Source organism: Trachymyrmex septentrionalis, unplaced genomic scaffold, assembly GCF_001594115.1.
Source record: "Trachymyrmex septentrionalis isolate Tsep2-gDNA-1 unplaced genomic scaffold, Tsep1.0 scaffold80, whole genome shotgun sequence".
NCBI classification, from domain to species: Eukaryota; Metazoa; Arthropoda; class Insecta; order Hymenoptera; family Formicidae; genus Trachymyrmex; species Trachymyrmex septentrionalis.
The window spans coordinates 1,606,518-1,628,306 of NW_017305988.1; the positions used below are offsets into that span (position 1 = coordinate 1,606,518).

Consider the following 21,789-nt stretch of genomic DNA (forward strand, 5'->3'; position numbering starts at 1 on the left):
ATAAATAAATTACTTTTTCTTTGTGTGTATTCCTGTATATCTTCTTTAATTTTTTTATCTGAATAATATTACTATAAAATTAAAAATCTACATAATGACAATCTTATGTCTTTGTTGTTATACGTTAAACAGCTTAAGACGAATTATTTAAATTAAGATGTGTTGCGATTGCATTTTTCTATTAATAAACGAGCTGAAGATCAAACGTCTCCGCTCGGCTGTTTCTTTATGTCTGTATTTTCTTTACGGAGTGGCCGAATAGAATCCTTAGGCATGGCAAAATAATGGAAAGAACAATTCCGGAATTGGATGTTAGTGCTCAGGTTCAATCGATTGTCAGGATGACAGTCCAAGCATGACTCGCGAATTCGTAGGAAACCTCCCGCGCGAAACTCTGTACACGCTGGACGTGGCTGACCAGCCGGCCGACTGACGGACGGCTGACTGCCTTTCTGATTGATGATCGCTACTGGACTCTCTCCGCCGCCATGCATACCCTACCAACACATCCTCCTCCGTCCTTCACGGGCATCCACCATCCCCCGAGCGTAGCGCGAGTGCCAGCCTTCACCCTCTCCGTTCGCTGGACGCGTCGACTCATTCCCAGAATCGCACCTCTATCCTAATCTTTTTACGTTGCTCGGATAACACCTTGTTCTCGAACCAACTCACTCAGAAATGCAAAATTTAAATTGTGGCTTGATATTATTAATACATTGATAAATATTGCTATCTGAAATAGCAGATATATATCACTTAAATTTAAAAATATATATGTAAAAATTATTATTTAAACAATAAATATTTTATCTTTTGTTAAATTCATTATTATATCGATTTTTTGTGCAGCATACTTAAAAAAAATACAGAGATCTCATTATAACCTTTAATTGATAATAAAACTGTATATGCTGTGTATGTGTGTGGGTATATGTTACGTACACGGGTATATATGTATGTATATTAAAATTAATGAGTATGCTGCTTTCTTTATTGTTTGCTTGCATGAAGAGATATTTTTACGTAAAAATATATTAATTTTTAATATACCAATAGTAATTAATATTTTCTTATATGGTTTAATATAAAGATGATAAAAAAAAGTCAATCAATCGATATCTAAAAATTATAAATATAAAATCGAGGGCTAACAAGTCAATCGCTGATTTTTACGTGCTTATAATTAAAAACTTTTAATAATAAATTCACATATAATAATTCATAACAAACGTTTTTACCTATTATTAAATCATTTTCAATGGGAACAATCGCAAATCTTCAAAATTGCCAATACAATAATAAGTTAGAGGTCAATATATAAAATCGATTTTTTTTAAACGGATGATTTTGCAAACAAAGTAAAAAATTATATTAAAAATATCTACGTAATAAGTGGAGTGCTATGCAAATTTATATATCCATAGTTATCATCACGCAATAATTTACAAAAGAAATAAAGGATATTCCAAAAGATAAACCGGAAATATGTGGTTTGAGCGTGACAAAGCACGCCCATACTATTTAACTCTTAATCGAGTAGAATTCGCGTATGGATGACCCGACACGACCAGCGAAGAAGCAGTTACAAGTGAATGGATCCACCCTCATACCCCGCAGCGTCCCACCACCATGTAGCCCATCGCCCACTTCCTTTCATTGGGAGCAATATTTCTTTTCACGAGTCCCCTCGCAGGGCCTTTATCTAACAAGGAGCAAATCATTTCCCTATTATTTGCTCGCTATCGCACTCTCGCTCTTCCAGACTTCCTCTTCTGGATTCGTTTTACTCGACCGAGTATTCGGGCTCTTTATCCCCTCTTTCTTCCACTTGTCGTTGCGTTTTTCTTGTCGCTATATTTCTTGGAGACCATCCAAACCTTTCCATTGCGGTGCTTTTACTCTACTCGGTACTTATTTTAGAGCTTTATTTCATATATCTTCGTTTTGCTTTGTCTTCACTTCGTATATTCACATTAATTTAAAGAATATTACTAATAAGAAATAAGAATTAAAGACCCATAATGGAAACTGGATCTTTGATTTTTAAATAACTCAATGTGATTTTATACATACAATATATATATACATAAATATATATCATTTTGAATTGCACACCAAAATTTTATCGGACATGAAAACGCAGTTAAACTACTGAAATAATATCACAATTAAATTTTGATACTCAATAGGTATCTATTAAGGAAATCTTAATATGCTAGATTTTCGATATGTATGCATGAACATACATAAAAATTTACATTGAATTATTTAAGCATCAAAAATCCAGTTTCGACCATTATGGGCCTTTAATTCCTATTTCTTATTGGTTGTGTTCTCATATGTATAAGATTCTTATTGTTTAAAGAATATTATAATATTCCATTTTTATCTTAATGTTTATGTATTGAAGCAATATATTATCTCTGGATATACTGTATTAAAATAAAATAAACTTTATGTTCTATCATTTATATAAAACTTCGTTCGTTTCAACGAAACTGAATAAAGGAGGCTGGAGCAAAGCTTGAAATTCTACTGATCAATCTCGAGAAGATAACTTTCCGTTCGCGGCATTTCTCCCTCGACAGAAGTTTTCTCTCGTAAAGTTTTTCTTTTCCTTTTCCTAAACACAGATTCAATAGCATTTCTTTTTTACAAATCTTCAAATTATGTTGTACAATATTGTCTAATATTCTGCAAATGTGCCTATACATACTTCCCGAATTATTACCATTTATAATTATAAATTATTTTATCAAAAATGTTATGTTTGTGGTAATAATATAATATAATATAATAAGTGTAAAAAAAAACATTTCTTAATTTATAATTTCACTTTTGCGATAGAAGAAGAATGATTCAATCGTAATGAAGTTCCTACACGCCCTACAGAAAGTACACGAAGCTCGTAGGAGAGAATTGATCTCACGATGGTGTTTGAGTCAGTCTAAAGGGGTGGCCAGTGGTCGGTTTAAACAATTATCACGAGGGTTGACCACGTGCACGAGTCGACACGGGTGGTAAATTATTACACACGGGGTTGCTTAGGACGTACTGGACTCTCTAGAGCTCCAGAGTTCAGACCACATTAGCATTATCGCTAAAGATCAAAATCTCTTAAAAGTCATTTTCTAACAAAAGAAATATTATGTATAATACTTTTAAATATATTATATGTCATCAAATAAAAAGTAAAACGTAAAATTGTATTAAATATTAGAAAAGCTTTTTTACCATTTTTATTAAAAACAAGACACAACAATCGCTTAAAGTTTGATTATTGAGAGTAACTATTGTATACTTTTTATTTCAATTAGTATTTATTATTTATTATATACGGATACGCAATAATAGTAAAATTTGTGATCTTTTATCAATATATTATGTGAAATAATGTGAAATACATTATTTTATATGAAATCTTTATACGTGTAGAGAATCGATTCCAATACAAGTACTACATGTTACTATTCATCCGCTATGTTACTGAATTGCGCTGCATAAGAATCGCACGGGAAGGAGTTGTGCTCGTAAATCCAGTCGCGCTAGAGAAAACTTGTATATCTCCGTTCCCCGAGATGAAGGGTGAGACACAGGGCGAGTGTCCTTTATAGCATTGTTAACAACTAATGTATGCGGCTCGGATCTCCAAAACCCTCTCGCATTTAACATTCTTTAACATTATTATACACATGGCGCCCGTCTGAGTACTCTCCATGTATCCATCCTTCCTCTCCGTCACCCTCTATCCCAAGACCGACCCTTCGTGCCCTCCGGGGCCGATTTTTGTCAGTTTTATTTAACTGCAACCACTGAATCCCTTTTCCATCCTTTCCTGCTTTCTTTCTGTTCTCGCACCCTTTATATCTTCGAGACGAGAAGCTTTCTCTTTCTCTTTTTTAAGATGCCAGGCACGTTTTAGGACTTACGATCAGCGCCGTAATTTCGACGAACAAGTGGCGCTTACTACTTTCTGATGCGACTTTAGGAGCGCACAACGAGAGACACTTGGAAATAATATATCCTATAAATAATCTAGCTGACGTAATGGACTCTAAAATCTGAATATAGTCAATAATAATTTGAAAAGTTGTTTCATGTCTTGGATAATTTTATTCTGTGTGGAATTAGAAAATATATACTATGACTTGTATTTACGTCTTATTTTTATCAATATAAATTCGCATATTTATTTCTTATTTATAAATACGCACATTAATTGATAAAAGTGAAGTATAAATATAGATTTATGCATATAAATTTTTATTACAAAATCTATAGAGAAAAAAATTAAATGGATAAAGAAATCGTTATAGCAGTCGCGCGTTCTCGCGTAATCATTGTTACTACTCTTGCCGATTAATTAATCGCCATGTTCAGCGGAAATTGATAATTAAAACTGCTTTCGAAACGGTTCTTTTGGCGTTTCGCTGTAAGTCAATCATGTGATTTTGTAATTACCTGAAATGCTGGTGTACAGTATAACGAACGTTCTTAAGAAATTCATGTAATTAATAACCCACTCGTCTCATGATAAAACGAAGAAAAAAATCAGAAAAGGAAACCTTGCGTTGCCGCTGGGTCGAGACTAATTAAAGGTAACTCGTAATATTAGTTAATTTATTGCTGGCTGCGTATAAACGTCACTTCCTATTGGCCGCGCGGACGGCCTGATGCATGTTTAGAACCAAACTTCTCTTTCGGTAGACGTTTTTCTCGGCTAATTCGAATAATCGGCAAGATTTCTGTTCATTCGTTATGTCAGACGTAATAACTCATAGTAACGCGATTAATGAAACGTGTTCTAAGTTTAGTTTTGCTTCTACATACATGGCAGGCAGGAACTGAATTTCGACAAATTACGTTACGCATTATTTTTACGCATAAAAAGTACATACCAGAACTATATTTCATGTTATGCATTATGCTTCATAATTTTCTCTTTTTGATATTTTCGTCATTCAAATTAAAATTATAATATGATTATAATTTTAATTTTACCTCTTACAATATAATGCACAATGCAGTGTAAAATTATTTATTTTTTTTTATCAGAGATGTATTAATACGTTGTATATTAGATGTATAAATTTTTTTTACAAGATGAGTTTTCAATTAGAATTTATTTCAATAAAAACTGCTATATTACTTGAAAAAGTTTTTATGTAGCTTATATTTAATTAAGAAAACAGTAATGTTTGATATAGATGATGGCCAAATATGCCTATAAACACAACTTAGGAAAGAAAACGGTGTGCACAAATTGCTCATGGTTATCGACCATATACTTCTCTTTTCAAACGAGTCGACCCAGCTGACAGACGCCTAATTACGATATTGATCCGTCGAAACTCGAAACACTCGCGTACGATTCTTCATTCTCTCGAACACGACTACGCGTAGAATATCGTCCCCAACATTAGCCAATGTAATAATATCATGTTAATATTTAATGCTCGTCTACGTACGTAATAATATATATTTAATAAAACTTGATATTCAGTATCCGAAATTATTTGATGTGTCAAATTATCTCAATGTTATAATAAATATAAGGATATATATTAAAATATGCGAAAATTTAAGGTATAATGCATATAATATTTACTTTAAAACTTTAGTTGAAAATTATTAATACATTATAAAAAGTATAATTTACATTTTAATAATAAGGTAACCGGGTTCTATATGGTTTACCAAAGCTATACGATTTTTTTCAATTTTTTTACTGAGTCTAAAATTGAAAATTGATGATCAGAGTCAAAAGAGGAAATATTTCTGAAAATTAAAAAAAAGGACATTTTGACTAATTACAATTTTTTTGACTAATTACAAGGATGCCATAAAAATTTTAAGAGAAAATAGCATTTAGGTGGCATTGGATACGTATGTATGGACTAATTATATGTTTTTCTCTTTTTTATAAAAAATATTAAAGAAATAAAAATTAAAATAATCTAATGTTATTTTTATATATTATATATAAGTTTATCTGTTTATTAATATATTTACTTATTGACATGTAAGAATACACAAACAAAAAAACTATTTTCCAAATAATTTACTTATCTACTTATTTACTTTCTTCCACAATGGTTAACAAATAATTAGAATTTATGGTCAAGAATAATAAAAGTTCCTAGTAAAAAATAACCGATGTACACTCAGTATGTCTACGTTGGCCATATTGGTTCTATCTTCCAAAAAGTTTCCTCTCCTTATTTCTAAACAAAATGTAGTAACAAAAATATGACCGAAAATAGTGACCGAAATATTTTTACAAAAATATGTTGTAAAATATAAATACATAGCTACAATAATATGAACTACGAAAATTAAGAACCATTTCTTGGCAGTCATAGAAAGCAATTAGTTACTTACAAAATATTACATCATACTACAGCGTTCTATATTTTGCTTCACTGACAATAACGGACTGAACAAACTAAGCAATAAATTGATCAAGTCAAACGGACAGCCTGCACGACTTATTAGTGCTATCTGTAGAATTCACTGTGTAATTACCCATCAAACAGCGAGTAGGTCACATATTGGATATTACAGCATATAAACTTAGAGTCCGGTTATCTTAACACATGATAATTAGCGATGTCTAATAGAAAGATATATTACTGGAACGTAGAAAACTTATTCCTTATCTGTATAAAATTTCATTCTTAAATATACTGTAATTAAATGTTTTGGCATGATGAGAATATTACGATTCTATCGTTCATTGATGAGCTAAAACATTGTTTAGGCTAAAGCATTGCATTAACAATGGATCGCGATATGACGATAACCCGCAAATTTTTTGGCACTTCTGATGAGCTGACTACTTTAAATATGTAAAAAATATTTTTCAATAATGTTCAACAATGATATTTCAGAGGACAACAAAGAAAAAGATATAAGTATTTAAAACGACACAACACACAGTAATAAAAACAAAACGCTAAAGAAGACAAAATAGGACAGAACAGAACTTTCTGGATATGAAATTGCCATTGTCACATAACGAGGAAATGTTTTTAAAGTATTCGGTCAGAATATCAAGAAGATACAAAATTTACGGGGGTTAGGTTGCAGAAGATGAAAGAAGTAGAGGGACTAGCTCTTATTTTCTCGCGACGGTTTACATGGACGTTGGGGTAAGCCGCGAAGGATTTAAAATTTGTAAAGATTAAAATAAACTTTTTATCCGACTGCGACTTCTCGGTCTCAGAGGAGAAGGTGGAGGAAGAGGGGTTGGAGACGACGGCAGTAGACAAGAAGCTTGCTCCGGGACAAGAAGCTCAGAAGAGCTCGGAAAAAGGCGGTCGTAACGCGAATGGAGGATGTAATGAGAATCTCTCAACTCGAACCATAATTCAAAAAATTGTTGAAGGATTCTACGTTCTGTGCCGCAAATTGTCGTGAAATTAGTTTCGAATTTGTTCTTTGGGAGGGGTACAGCACTTGCGATGGAAGTGCCTTAAATATTTATGAGAGCGAAACTGAAATTCATAAAATTGTTATTAATATCGATTTTATAACTGTTTGCACACACGCTTGGAATATATATAAATTGAGTATACTTCATCGAAGATTTTAATATATTTAAACCCTGGCTTAACCCAGGATAACGTCCATATGTAATTCTAATTTATTTTTACCCCCAATTTGCCTATGTGGTGAAACAAGAGGAAATTGATCCGGGAAAATCAGGAACCATTATGTATTTTGATCATCATTGGATTATTTTAATCACATTAGTGTTCGAACATCGGGGCACACCGACATCTCGTTACGAAAAGGTGCGCTCACAAAATCAATCTCGCGTCTAATGGAAAGATGGCTTTTCATCCCCCCTGGAGACCACTCCCGTTTCACATACTGAGCACCCTATATCTTAAGTATTACTGTTATTTTTCGGTCGCGTTTTTTTCGATGTAATACTATATTTTTTAGCGAAACCTTTTCTCATAAAGTATATTATTTCAACAATTGTATTTGACTAAGCATTTTTTTGCATAGAGATTTTCAGGATAAACGTTCTTTTTAATTTTTTCCTAGCTATCATAATTTTTTCTTGAAATATTAAAAATGTCGCGTCATTATCGCAACACACTACAAATTACTAAACATTGATATTCAATCCGCGAAAAAAAAAATAATAATATGCGCTAGAAATCGACTTTTTTTTGTTACGTAAGCCGTATTTAAATAATGTTGCACTAGTAATTATAAAGAAAAAAATATGTAAAACGACAAAATACGCAAGCGTACACATTCCAAGAATATGTGGCAATCACAGAATTAATTCCAACCACAATTGCAGATCACGGAACAAAACACCAATTGACTTGTTTAGGTAACTTATATGAACCTTGTTGCGTAATTATTTTCATATATGTTGTATGCCGTCGCTAAGCAGAGAATTGTTAAAAACGGGAAATTTCTTCACTTACAGTTACATAATTATTTGCAAAATAAAAATATCTTATACAATTGATCATAAACAATATGGCACGTTCTATAGATGATTGATAATATTGCGATCGACATCAGCTTCCAAGAACTCGTCAACACCAAATAGTCGTCACGAAATCTCGTGAGTTTTTATTACGAAATAACATCTAATGCTATCACATAGTGAACCCAGAAATATCATTAATCAAAGATCATATCCCTTCAATTATGACTCATGCTACCGCAACTTTTGCGAACATTTTTGAATGAGCTAGGCCAGGCTTACATCTTTAGGTATACTTGTATACATGTATAATCTTTTATCGCGTGGATCAACATGAGATGCGAAACTACGCGTTCGCCAGTCGTGCACGAAGAAGTCGAATGTGCCTCGTCGTACCACCCCAATGATTGCAGGTTGCATCGGCAACGCCTTCTGACGTATCCAGCCAGTCTGAACCACGCATATGTACGTTTTGCCTTTCTTTCACCACGGGAGAGATCCCTGCGTCCAATTTTCTTGCACGAAGGGCCGCTCGCCGTCTCGCCCACCATAATCACAGGTTGGCGAACCTGTGCACGTCCAATATGGCCGCCGCGGTGGTTGGTGCGGAGCACCAACGTTGCCGTGTCTTCGGCAGCACCAAGCCCGAGTACGGCGACGGCGACGGCTCGCGATGTTGCCAACAACTTTTTTCGAACACGCAAATCTTCTCGTGCCGCTTTTATATCTTTTTCCTACCATCACCGTTCTTCCGTTCTTGTATTTCTATCCTTTTTCATGCTTCCTCTCCCCCTCTTTCCTTTCTCTTTTTATCTACTCTACATGCCAGCTAGCTCGGCGACTCCTCTCTTTTTCCGTCATTACAACAAGATAACTATATAAAAAGTTATGCTAATATCTGAAGTGCTATTATGCCAGACAAAAACCAAGTCAGAAAGATGTGGACATACAATGATACAATCATGAGTCAAAGCAAACAAAGACTTCGTGATAATAAATATTGTATGATTATATTCTTCTTCATTAAAATTAACGCTAAATTATGATTAAAAAAATGCATAGTTAGTACTTTGCATTAATCCCCTTTAGGGTGCCTCTACATAATTCGCAGATCGCAAAACGTAGTTCGAGAAACACACGGACGAAAACCAACTGCAGGCAATGAAAAAACAAACGCAAATCTTGATTCTGCGTTTGTGTTTGCAAACTACGTTTTGCGATTTGCGAATTATGTAGAAGCACTTTATACTTTGGGGAAAAAAATATTTTATATAATCCTAAAAAATACACAGGGTGTTAGTTAAATATGTTGTCATACTCAACAAAGCGATTCTTTGATTTATTTCAAGTAAAAAAGTCCATATAAACATGAGTCCTAAACGGCTTAGAAATCCAGATGGCTTTCCGAGATCGGCTTTCCGAAATACAGATGAATGTTTACAAATGTTTGACGAAACGGTAAATTGCGTTGAAGATGTCTTCCTGCATAAATATGCCTTGTTTCATGTAAGTTACCATTCGCAACCGTAAACAAAGCGACAAAGTCAAAGTCTCCTAGATCACCAGACTTAAATCCTTTGGATTATTTCCTTTGGGGGCATCCGAAATCATTGGTTTATACCACCCCAATTGAGAATGAGAATAATTTGAGGAATCGAATAGTTGCTTTATGCGAGGCAATACGTAACACACCTCGTATCTTTGAGCGTGCACGTCAATCTTTGAGAAGAAGGCTCGATGGATGTATCATGGCGCAAGGTGGACATTTTCAACAATTCATCTAATTGTTTTATTTCATCGGAAGCCTATTTTTGTTTTTGATTAGTTCAAGCTGTATTTCTTTCAAATAAACAGATTATTATTACACGTTTAAATTTTTTTATTTCGGAAACTAAGCCGTTTAGGACATATGTTTATATGGACTTTTTTACTTGAAATAAACCAAAGAATCAGAATAAACCAAAGTTTACTCTGTTGAGTATGGCAACATACTTAACTAACACCCTGTATATAGACCCTATTTCGCTATTTTACATATATTATACTAGCTCACGTCAATATCTCAACTGGGAAATTAAATGCTTTAAATTCAAATATCAATGATAAAAAAAAATTGATTGGTAATGTCAATGTTCTAAATTGTCGCATAATGGCACAATGCTAGAATCAATTCCTCTGACAACAACCCTATCAGCAAGTAAGGTAGCCACTTGAACGTAGCGATGGGGTTCCAGCCAAACTGGAACAGGAAGGTACGAAATATTTTGCGGCCGTGGTCGGTGGTCGGCCGCAGTTCTTGTTTTGCTCACTGTTAATTGATTATAGCTCGTATCCAACGCAGAGGCCGCAACCCCCGACAGCCCACCAAAACCAAAGCAGCCAAGAGCCCTTTCTGCCAGCCATTCCACTTGGACTCCCTTCATTCTGTTCCCGTGCGTTTAGTTTTGTTCGTTGCCCCTCACCCGTTGCCCGTCCTACGTCTTGCTGTAAATCTGTAATGAGCCACAGTTTATGCCGATTCCACCTTCTAGTCTTCCCTCGCTTATCCGCCACAAATTACCCAATGGCGCATTAAATACCTACTTTATTCTTACGCGATGAATAATTCTTCCATCGCTTCAAACAAGCGTAGAACATTATAATGTAAATTTTTTTTTGTATCAGTGCTATTTCCAATGCCAATTTGATTTGAAGTACAATATGGGAATTGAAAATTAATTTTTTCAATTTGTAAATATTTGTAAAATCCAAATTCAATAAAATGTAGAACTTTATAATATATGCTATTTATACATAAATATTATTGATAAAAGAATTTTATTGAAGCAATACGTTCGATGTAAATTTTATAGTAAATAAATTATTTCGCTACCATAAAATTGTGAGACGGTCCAAAATTAATATTACATTTAATAAGATGTTATATAACTACGGTATTTTAAAGCAGACCATTCCCTAGAATACAGATTTGCAATGTTCGGCGAGCTTAAAACGCTGGAAGGCATCCGAAACGATCAAAAAGTTATCGATCACGGTAACCTTCCATGCTGACCGCCGTCTACCTGTTTCGGACACGTCAAAGCACGGACATGGAGCCGGCTGTCTTCTCGTTTGTTTCAAATTCTCGTCACTCATTTTTCATACGTTTACGCTGCCGACGCCGCCGCCGTCGCGCCGCCGCAGGTTCCTCCCGATACTAAAAGAATGAGAGAAAGAGAAAAAGAGCGAGAAGGAAGAGACGGAGGAAAGAATGGGGAAAGATGGAGAAGAGTGAAAAGAGAGGAGAGGAAGAAGTTGAGAACGGAACGAAGAGGGGTAATCGTTCTCTTCTCCACGCTGTTCGAAATAGTGGTTCTTTCCGCCCTTTGTTCTTCCTCGCAAGTTTTCTTCCTTCAGACGCGGGAGGAAACAAAAGACAAATTACAGAGACGCCCGTCATGTGACCCTTCCCACCTGTCTATAAACGACCTGGTCCAGTCCAGAGAAAACGAGAGCACACCGAAGGCGGACACAGGAGGAAAATCTGTGATCCGAACGACTTGGTCGCATGTGTAAACTACTTCTCGATTGAAGATCTACTTTTTCCCTTTGCCTTTGATGATCGTATTTCGCTAGAACATATTTCTTTATCGCTCGTTATCGTTCAATGAGAACGTCTGCGAATTAATCGTAAGTGTAATGGAGTAATGCAAAAATTAAGGAAGGAGCGGAGGGCATGAGAATTTCACCAGCTGTTCGTAAATATTCGAGTGTAGTAGAGACGAAAAAATGAAAGAGACTCGAGCGAATGGAAAGCAAATTGAATAATTGCATTATTTTCTACAGTTATTGTTTTTATGACAAAAAATTTCAAAAGTCAGAGCACACGAAATAGCAATAAAAGCTATCAATACTGTTTATTTTATACGCTATTTTATGTGCTATTTCGCAGTACTATTGTTTTTTAAGATAAATGTAAAAAAATGTACTAAAAATATTATCCTATAAAGAAATTACGTACCTTTGATATAAAAGTAATATCTATTATATTAAAAAATAATCGCAATTGATACCTACAATTTAATTATCTACAACTAAAACCTAATCTCAAATAAAAAAATTGAAATATTAAAACTGAAGGAATATAGTACGCGAGGACATAAAAAACAAAATAATAAGCGAAATTGAAAAAATGCTATTGTTTCAGAAAGTTGTTAAGCTTTGTTTCATCAAAGTTTGCGTTGAGATTAACACATGCTTTTAAAAAAAGTGATAGAAAAACATGGCATAACTTGCGAAGTTATGTTTCATCAAAAGGTTACATTTTAGAGTGTAAACTCATACCAACTTCCTCTTACTGATGAGAACGCGCGAAGCGACGATTGTCAGTTTTGTCACAGACATCAGCATCTGTTTCAACGACGATTGACGAACTATTACATAAATTACATTATAACAAACCTATTATTTTAATATCATTTTTTCCACATTTTTCCTTTAACTTTATTATTTCACGATTTTTTCATTAAAATAGAAAAATAGAACGTATTGTGTAAATTACAAAATAAAATTATGACTAAATCGTAGAAAGAATGACTTATTAATTATTTATTATTAATTGCAATTATTCTGTAATATTTAATTGCCAATAGTTAATTGCTAATATTGTGTAGTACTCTATGATATTTAATTTTTTTATCCTGCAATAATTTTTTACATTGTTAGGAGAAACATAGAATTAACTTTTGAATAATTAAGAACATTGATGTTAGAATTTAAATAAAACCTACATTAACAAAAAACATAATAATTCTCGTGTAAAATATTTATGGCTATAAATTTATTTCACATAGCTGTGTAGCAGTCTCAACCGGATGAACCCATAGACAAACCTAACAGCGTGATATACGAAAATACAGATTCTATTTTCGTACTCTATCTTTCTCACCTCTCACACGATCCTGTCAGGTCATGCTCTTCATTTTGACTATCCCGTGACAGTTCGTCATCCTCTACATCATCTCGCAAGAACAAGAAGCTTGCTAGCAATGTCGACATTTTCGTCCGGAAAAAGTCGTTGTCGTTACAAAGCAATAACGCTTGTCACTAAATTAAATTAGCAAAGAGTGGTGTGATATGGTATACTGTTATTTTACTTATAAATACTAGCAACAATATTTGATTATTATCAACAAGATATCTAATACTCTATAAGATCTCTATGCACAAAAAATACTGTATAATCTAAAGATTTATTTGTGTCTATTAATACTTAAGTATAAGATACAAATAATTTTTTGTAATAATTTGAAATATTATAAAAATATTTATACAAGCTCTTTAAAAAGATATTCTACTCCTTGTTATATCATACATATATTTTTATTTAGTAAACGGTTTAATTTATTATATCAGGTAGTTATTTGCCATCCAAATATTGCTCCGCATTCATCCCCGGATTGAATTAAACTCCTGAAACGATTGAACAGATACAGGGCGTGGAGTGGAGTTTGATCGACAGTTTCGTCCAACCAATCGCAAGACCGAAATGCTGATGAGGCCCACGTCAATCATGCGATACTTTCATCTCGCCACCATCGCCCTCACCCTATGGAAACTCCACGTGCAGGATTTGCTAGGTTCAAAGCTTACTACATCTTCAGTCTACACCTTTCTCCCTCATCCCCGAGTGTCTTTTCTCTTTTCCATTCTTCCTCTCCCTTTCTGACCGTCTCTATCACGTACCCTCTTCGACCTTCTTCAGTCGCTATACCTTCCTCTTTTTACCTTTCGTTTTCTCCACGTCTCTTTTCTTCTATCTCGTTCGATTATTCTCTTTCTCTTTCTTTTTTACCCCCTGACGACTCATCCTACTGTCGAACCACCCCTCAGCCACCCTACATCCGCTCGCACGCTATGGGGTAGTTTAGCATCTCGGCCCTACGAAACGAATCACCCTCTCCCTCGCTGCCCCCCTTTACTCCAAACTGCGTCACGCCGTATCGGTTTTTTCTTCTCTCATGATACGGCGACGCGTAAAAAAGTGTAACACCCCTGATTCTCGATAAAAAAAAAGTATTTTAACATCCAGGTGGTCAGTATCGTCGATAGAATAAAATATTAGTATAAAATATTTGTTTTGTATTGTTAATGCCCACCGATGTGTTTCTTATACTTTTAAATGATAGACGGAAAATCGAAAATAGTTAGAAAGTAATGTATCGGAAAAAGTTTTTCTAAACCTTCAAAATATACGTTGCTCCTAGAGAATTTGCCAAGACACGTCTTGTTAAACAACGCAAGCTCGGCGAGCCATCAAGTTTGATTGAAATATTACTCCTCGGGGCACGCAGCGAATTCTGTAATTACGATAGGCGGCTATTAATAATTGTTTACAGTTGGGTGGAAATTACTCTTACGCCACATGCCTCAACAAAGTACCGTGAGATACTTGGTCGCTACTTTCTAGACCAAATCTGCTCGAATAAACCGTGATATGCTTCCTTATACCATCCCTTCGTCTCCTCCCTCTCATGTTTTCACGTCCTCTCGATCCTGTATGGCATTCCACTTGTTATCGCGGAACAAGTTTCTTATCCGATAACAATTAGGAGGTGTTTCACATCGACACGGAATAGTGCTGGTGGGAAACTTACCCAAAAGTTTCTAAGGAGCCCAGTAACTCGCCGGAACAACACCAGAATGGTCCTTTTCGCCACGCGGGAATCTTCGCTTATGCATTGTTAAGGATGTCGTGTCGTCATCCCTTCTTCCCTTCTCCCTATCTCTCTCTCTTCCTCTCTATAGTCTAGGTTGCTTAAATGATCATTAATTAGGATACCATTTACTTCCTATAACAGACAAAAAGTGAGCATCGCTGCGATAAAGACAAAGCGAGTATCGGAGCGCGAAAATTTCATCGTGCTGCAAGAAATAAAATCGAAAATTAAAATAAATGATTTGTTAACATAACGAGTTTCTTGGTAAAATCTTTATGATATTTGTAAAATATCTAAATACATGATATATCTTACCCTCAATGCAAGAATAAATTATCACAGACATAATTAAATCTGATCTTATATTAAAGACAATCCACGTTATGATATTTCGAATTTATTATTATTTGTAAAAATTGAAAAGAGAATTCTTGTTTTACAGAAAACGGTCTACCAAGAAGATTACGAACAGCTTATACAAATACGCAACTTCTCGAACTAGAAAAAGAGTTTCATTTCAATAAATATCTTTGTCGACCGCGAAGGATAGAAATCGCAGCTTCATTGGATCTTACGGAAAGACAGGTAATATAACTTTAATTAAGTAATACTATCAAAAATCATCACATCATTTCCATTTTTAATGCGTTACAATTATTTTATAATATTTTTATGTTGACTTTATTAAAAGTGTTAAAAAAAACATCTTTCTTTTTTTTTTGCACGGTTATTGACGCATTATATCCATTGTCTATTTAATAATTAAAACGTAAATCATTATATAAATATCGCTATCTTCCTCTCAGGTAAAAGTTTGGTTTCAAAATCGACGAATGAAACACAAGCGGCAAACACTTAGCAAGGAAGACGGAGACGAGAAGGATGGTTCCACTTCGGACGGCATGGAAAAGCCTAAGAGTGACAAAATGTTATCAGTCGATAACGATGAAAAGAAGAGTTGTCATAACTGTGATATTTCGGGTGTGGGCGATGTCGGAAGCACTCTTACTGGCGATGTTACCGATTTAGGTTCTTCCGGTCGAAGAAACAGTAACAACAATAACACCCCTGGTGCCACTAACAATAATAACAACAATAACAACAGTAATCCAGGCTTTAACACGAATAGCAATGGTGCCAGCAGCGTCGGTAGTACTAACAGTGTGTCCAGCTCGTTCGAAAAGATGATAGTGGACGACGATTCGAGGTCGCAAGACGGAAGTGAAGTGACGTCGCCGAGCGTGACGAAAAAATTGTCGGGTGAAGTGAGAGTGAAGATCGAGAGTGGTCACAAAAGTCCGAACACAGCGAAGCAACAACAGATCTCAGTGAGCAAGAAATCGCCATCGGCCAGCACGAAGGATATGTGTTCGGTGACGAGCAACGGTGTGCTATTAGCTATGCCGGACTCGACGGTCAGTACGCCGGTATTACCGGGTCAGAATTCCACGAGGAGCCTAACGCCGTCCTCGACACCCGGCACTCCCGTTTCCGTCCAGCTTCAACAAGGCAGCCCTCTCGGTATCCAGCAAGCGGCTCACACGGCTTACATGCAGAGACCGCGAAGCTCACCGTCCTCCACGACGTCCTTGCCAGGCCCAATGTTACACGCCCCTACAAATCCGGGAACGATGTCGCCGCACGGCGGCCGCAACCTCTCGAACAGCCAGCAAGCGCATTTCCAACAGCAAGGCGTGTATCAGCCCACGCCGACCATCGATTATCGAAACGGCGTACCCGCTAATAGACAAAGTATACCCGCGGCGTCGCAACAGACCCAGTCGCAAAATAGTTACTGCACCAGAGACTCGTATCAACAGTCAAGAATCTCTTATCCGAGTGAGGTGAATTCTCTGTACGTTAGACAAAATCAAGCGGTGGGTTCGAGAATAGCGCATCACGTGAGATCGACCGGCACGGCGTCGAGATCAATGTACGGCGCCAACATGCAGTTTCATCAGCAACAATTGCAGTACGGTAGTACCGGGGAGTATAACGGATATCCTCAAGCTGGACCACCTTATCACGCTTATCACAGGGGTATGCAAGGCGGTACCAATGCGTACAATTCCGGTCAGGGATACTCGGCGGCGCAGAACGAGCAGAGCACCGACGGCTATATGACGCCTGGGAATTACGGTTATTCAACCGGCAGCAATTATCATGGAACCGGCGAGAATCTAGCGACACACGGACACGCCGCTGTATCCGCGCAAACCGGACAGCATTATTTCAACGATATCCAACAACAGCAACAGCACCCGCAGCAACACACCGCCGAAGGCTACGTCACTCATCAGCCGCCAATGCATCCAAGTTCCGGCGACTACCGGCCCGGGAACAAGTGTCATCCGGGCGCGTATTACGAGCAGACCGCCGGTCAGCTGCACGTTCATCAGGGCGGCGAGGCCTCCAGCATCCCAAATAGTTACGTATCGTCGCCCGACCCGTTTCCGGCGCCTGGCATGACGACAACCGCGACGGCGATCGCAGCTGCTACCGCAGCAGTTATTACGCCACCCGGAAGCGCCGGCCAGGCTGACGGTAACAACGAATCCTACGGCAATTATGGGAATTTCTACGGCGAGCCGGTACACACCGCCGCGGCGCCGCCGCCATCCGCCGACAACAGCAATAGCTCGTCCGATTTCAACTTCCTCAGCAATCTAGCGAACGACTTCGCGCCCGAGTATTACCAGCTCAGCTGAGTCCACGAGACCGAGAATCCTTGTCAGCTGGATTGGGGCGATGAGCAATGTCTACTCAACGCTTTATATTGAAGCTAACACATCTACGTGATTTGTATATACTTCAACGGTTCGTAATTTAATTTTCAAATGGCGCGTAAATGGAAATAGTGTGTAAAAATAAAATGGGGACTAAAAATACTATTAACGGTGCGTGTGTCTATATAAATAAATCTATATGAATAAATCTATCATCCGACCTAAGTTGTCGAATATCCTCTAGTTTGAAGTGACACTGTTCCCGTGAGTTGTATCGAAATTACTTTCAAGACTGGCTGCTTCAATCAAGACACTTGGACTGATTTACGGAATGGTTGTACATATTTAAAAAACCTGAAATATTTAAATGAACTTCAATAATTGCAAGCATATCTGAAGTAATAATCCGGAATTATCAGAAAAATTGTTGACTGTTTTAGAATGCAAGCGTAGCCAATCAGTCGATATCATCATGCATCCGAGTGTAATATCAATTTGAATGTTACTTACCACGGACAATATGTAATTTTACCAATTTACATTCCAAACATTAAAGGATGTTTCGGAAATGTACAACAGTAACAACGAGTGCAATGGTTGTGTTAATTTTTAATTGGAACGATGTTAACAGAGAGTTCCGCTATTCACAGAATTTCTTAAACTGTGTTACAAAGTGACATTTATATCACCACCCTTTGCGAAACACGCTTAATCGCAGAAGATGAAAAGTGATTTGTGAGTGATATTAGACTGATATACACGAGCTGTGGTTTACAAATGAAGAATGTTGTAAATATATCAAAGATTTACCGTTACGGAAATTCGTTATGGAATTTCAATTCAACGGTCCAATTCTCGTGAAAGGAAACACGAGGTGTAAGTGCAATCTTCTTGGCGCAAACGGTCTCTGTATTAGTGCATCGTTAGGATGTTCGAAAACTAGATAGACTATAGATAACTGAAGCCATGTTCCTTTTGTTTTCAATGTAACTTAAGTCACCTGCACAAAGTATATATTTTGGTTGGAACATTTAGCCTTATTTCATAATCTTGAACAAGAATCTGACGAAGTTTTCAAATTACACATATCCCACAAATGTTTCATTTTCACGTGATAGTCAATGAGATAACAGATTATATTTGATTTAAAACGATAAAACGAGGCCTGAGACTGTAGGTGCATGTGAGCAATAATTAACAATGAAACTATGTACATATATATCATACGAAGAATAGATTAATGGAACACAAATGAATAAGAAAATCGCATTTATACACAGTCATGATTATTATATCAAATATACAACTTCTGAAAAGTGAAATAGGTACAATCCGTTAGTTTTAATTAAACGCTGGAAATAGATGTCTCTCTCTCTCTCTCTCTCTCTCTCTCTCTCTCTCTCTCTCATAAAAAGAAATTAATGTCCTCCAATTGAATATGGAGAATAGTTAAAAATCAGTTATTTGACCACTATTGCGGAAAGAGACAAATGCACTTGTAAAAATGTTGCGCTATTCATTTTGTGAAAAAATGAAACAAGCTTTAAAATTAATTCGAATTGATATGTTATTATTCTGTGTCGTGGATAATGTCATTTAAATAAAAATGAACGAACACCGTTGAGCAATACTTTGAATGGTAATCCACACTTTCTAAGGGAAATGTATTTATTACGAACTCACTATATAGTATAAATATTGGTTGCATTATATCATTTTTTCACAAATCGCATTTTTTTTTTCAAAGCTCTACTAACTAGCGCTACTTTAAGTGAACCAAATAAATTATTGTCTCACGGTAGGTAATATAAAAGTAAATGTAGATAGGGACATAATTTTAATTTTCACCTCGCGACAACATATTTAATACGCAGCTCTTTTTGTATAAAACATTAGATGCCGTCATTGTTCATATAAAGACTTTCATGTACATACGCGCGTACGATAACCGTATATATTGTTTATTCATTCTGACTACATAATTGTGTTGCAAGTGAGCCCTCAACACGGTAAACGAAGTTATCATACATGTACATTCACTCACCGATACATTTGACAAATACAGATCATAGTGAAAAGTAACGAGAGTGTTTTTATTTCCTCTAGTAAGCATTTTTTTTTTGCTATTTTAGTCGCTTAATTAAAAGTGCTAACGTGAGCCATATGGAGTATGAAAATATCGTACAAGTCAACGGATAATATGAAAAATCATAACTTTAACGAACGGAGTGACCATGAACGGAGGTGGAACGCGTAAATTTTGATCGTAGATGGCGCGATTTGCTCATGCCGACGATGAAAGTGACGATGATAGATGACCCAAAATATCGGTGCAATCGAACTGAAATATTATTCTTAGCAGCATCCTTACACCATGTCAACTTCATATCCTATTCAGAGATTAACGCGTCATTTGTTATACTAGAGAAATTTCTTCACGCATAAATTGATTTACTCGTACAAGACTAAAAAAAAATAAAGAATAAACATTAATTTATTGAGTCATCCCGTGATAAAGGTTATCATATTGTTAGAAGAGATTTTATTATTGTCAGAGTAGCGAAAATAATAGTGTCATAATAATTGCGAGAATCGTGAATTGCGACGTTTTGTACAAAATCACAACTTTGACGAAAGAAACTCAAATCGAGAGCCTCGCGCGTTGGTAGGACGGACGGCTGTGTCAGTGAAGAGACTGACAATGATGGATGACTACGCGTGATGCGTGTGAGTCAAGCCCATACGACGCCATAGCTCCGAGCTCATATGTGACCTCCGGTTCGAGCGAACCGAACTGTTGCTATCGTTGCATCTGTGCAGAACACCCTCCCGAAACACGATCCCCGATCAACGATCCTCCCCACATCGGCTAATTTCTCCAAGCTATTAACTTTTTCTCTGGCCAACGAGGCCTTATGAAGGAAAAAAAAAAAATAATAAGAATTGGAAGACTAGAAAATTGCGTTTTGCAACCTGCACCGTTTTAATTTTTTGTACGCCACTTCCGATTTTTGCATACATACTATCTCGCAATGCACGGTAGTATGACATAACAATTTGGTAAACATCGAACAATTTGTCGTATAGAACATCTCAATAAAATTTACATTTAAACATTTTACAATATAACTTTATCATCGATTATGCAGTGATATCGTGGTCATATCGAGGGTGGATTTTGAAGCTGCAGGGTCAAGGGTTACCAGCCCCGAGTCGTGCGATGCTTGCCCTCTCAGCCCAACCGTCGCGACCATAAATCTTACGATCGTCAAGGGACGACTCATTCACGCCACTTTGCTTTCCATTCGATATCCGCTGAGCAGAAAACGCATGGATTTCTACGACTTTCACCTTGATCATTCAAAGTACACGATACTGTTCGAACTACGTAAAACGCACTTTTCATTGTAACGACGCTCGGTATGATTCGTTAATTATCGTAATGTTGTTTTGTGGATGTTTCATTTAGTCGCAAATATTCTTCGATTAAAAGTGATTTATTAACGCGTCGTATACGCGCGAAGATTTCCAGAATTACCGCGATTGTTTCATTTAATCGATTCGTGCTATATTCTTGAGACAAAGAACGTAAATCGAAAGAAATCCCGAAGTGGAAAGCAGCAATATACGAGTAGCCGGCACAACGATTCTTATTTTCTTTTTCTTCCGGGGTGCACGAGAGAGAAATGTCGTTAACGCTTAAATGTTAATAAATGTAGATAGGGAATAGGGGGTCCTGTATATCAGACAGGTAGACGCTCACCTGAGCGCCCGGTGACTAAGTGAAGAAGGTAAGAAAGTGCTGCAACGCTGGCGGCTGCTTTTGAGGCTTGGTTTGTCATGGTTCGCATGATAGATGGAGGAAGCGGGAGCTTCGGCTCTCCAGTGTGTATATATATATATATATATA

General features: G+C 36.4%; 1 protein-coding gene and 1 long non-coding RNA gene across 2 annotated transcripts in view; one reads left to right on the forward strand and one right to left on the reverse strand.

The window, feature by feature from the left end:
* LOC108754665 overlaps positions 1-10,253 on the reverse strand; it is a 19,488-nt gene extending 9,235 nt beyond the window's left edge. The window contains exon 1 of the long non-coding RNA XR_001939723.1: positions 10,077-10,253. This is a non-coding gene — a long non-coding RNA (uncharacterized LOC108754665). The remainder of the gene's footprint in view (positions 1-10,076) is intronic.
* Positions 1-18,025, forward strand: part of LOC108754664 (homeotic protein proboscipedia) — a 26,443-nt gene extending 8,418 nt beyond the window's left edge. The window contains exons 2-3 of the mRNA XM_018497140.1: positions 15,596-15,738; positions 15,960-18,025. Of these exons, the coding sequence (XP_018352642.1) occupies positions 15,596-15,738; positions 15,960-17,861 (2,045 nt within the window). The 3' untranslated portion in view covers positions 17,862-18,025. The remainder of the gene's footprint in view (positions 1-15,595; positions 15,739-15,959) is intronic.
* The last annotated feature ends 3,764 nt before the right edge of the window (positions 18,026-21,789 follow it).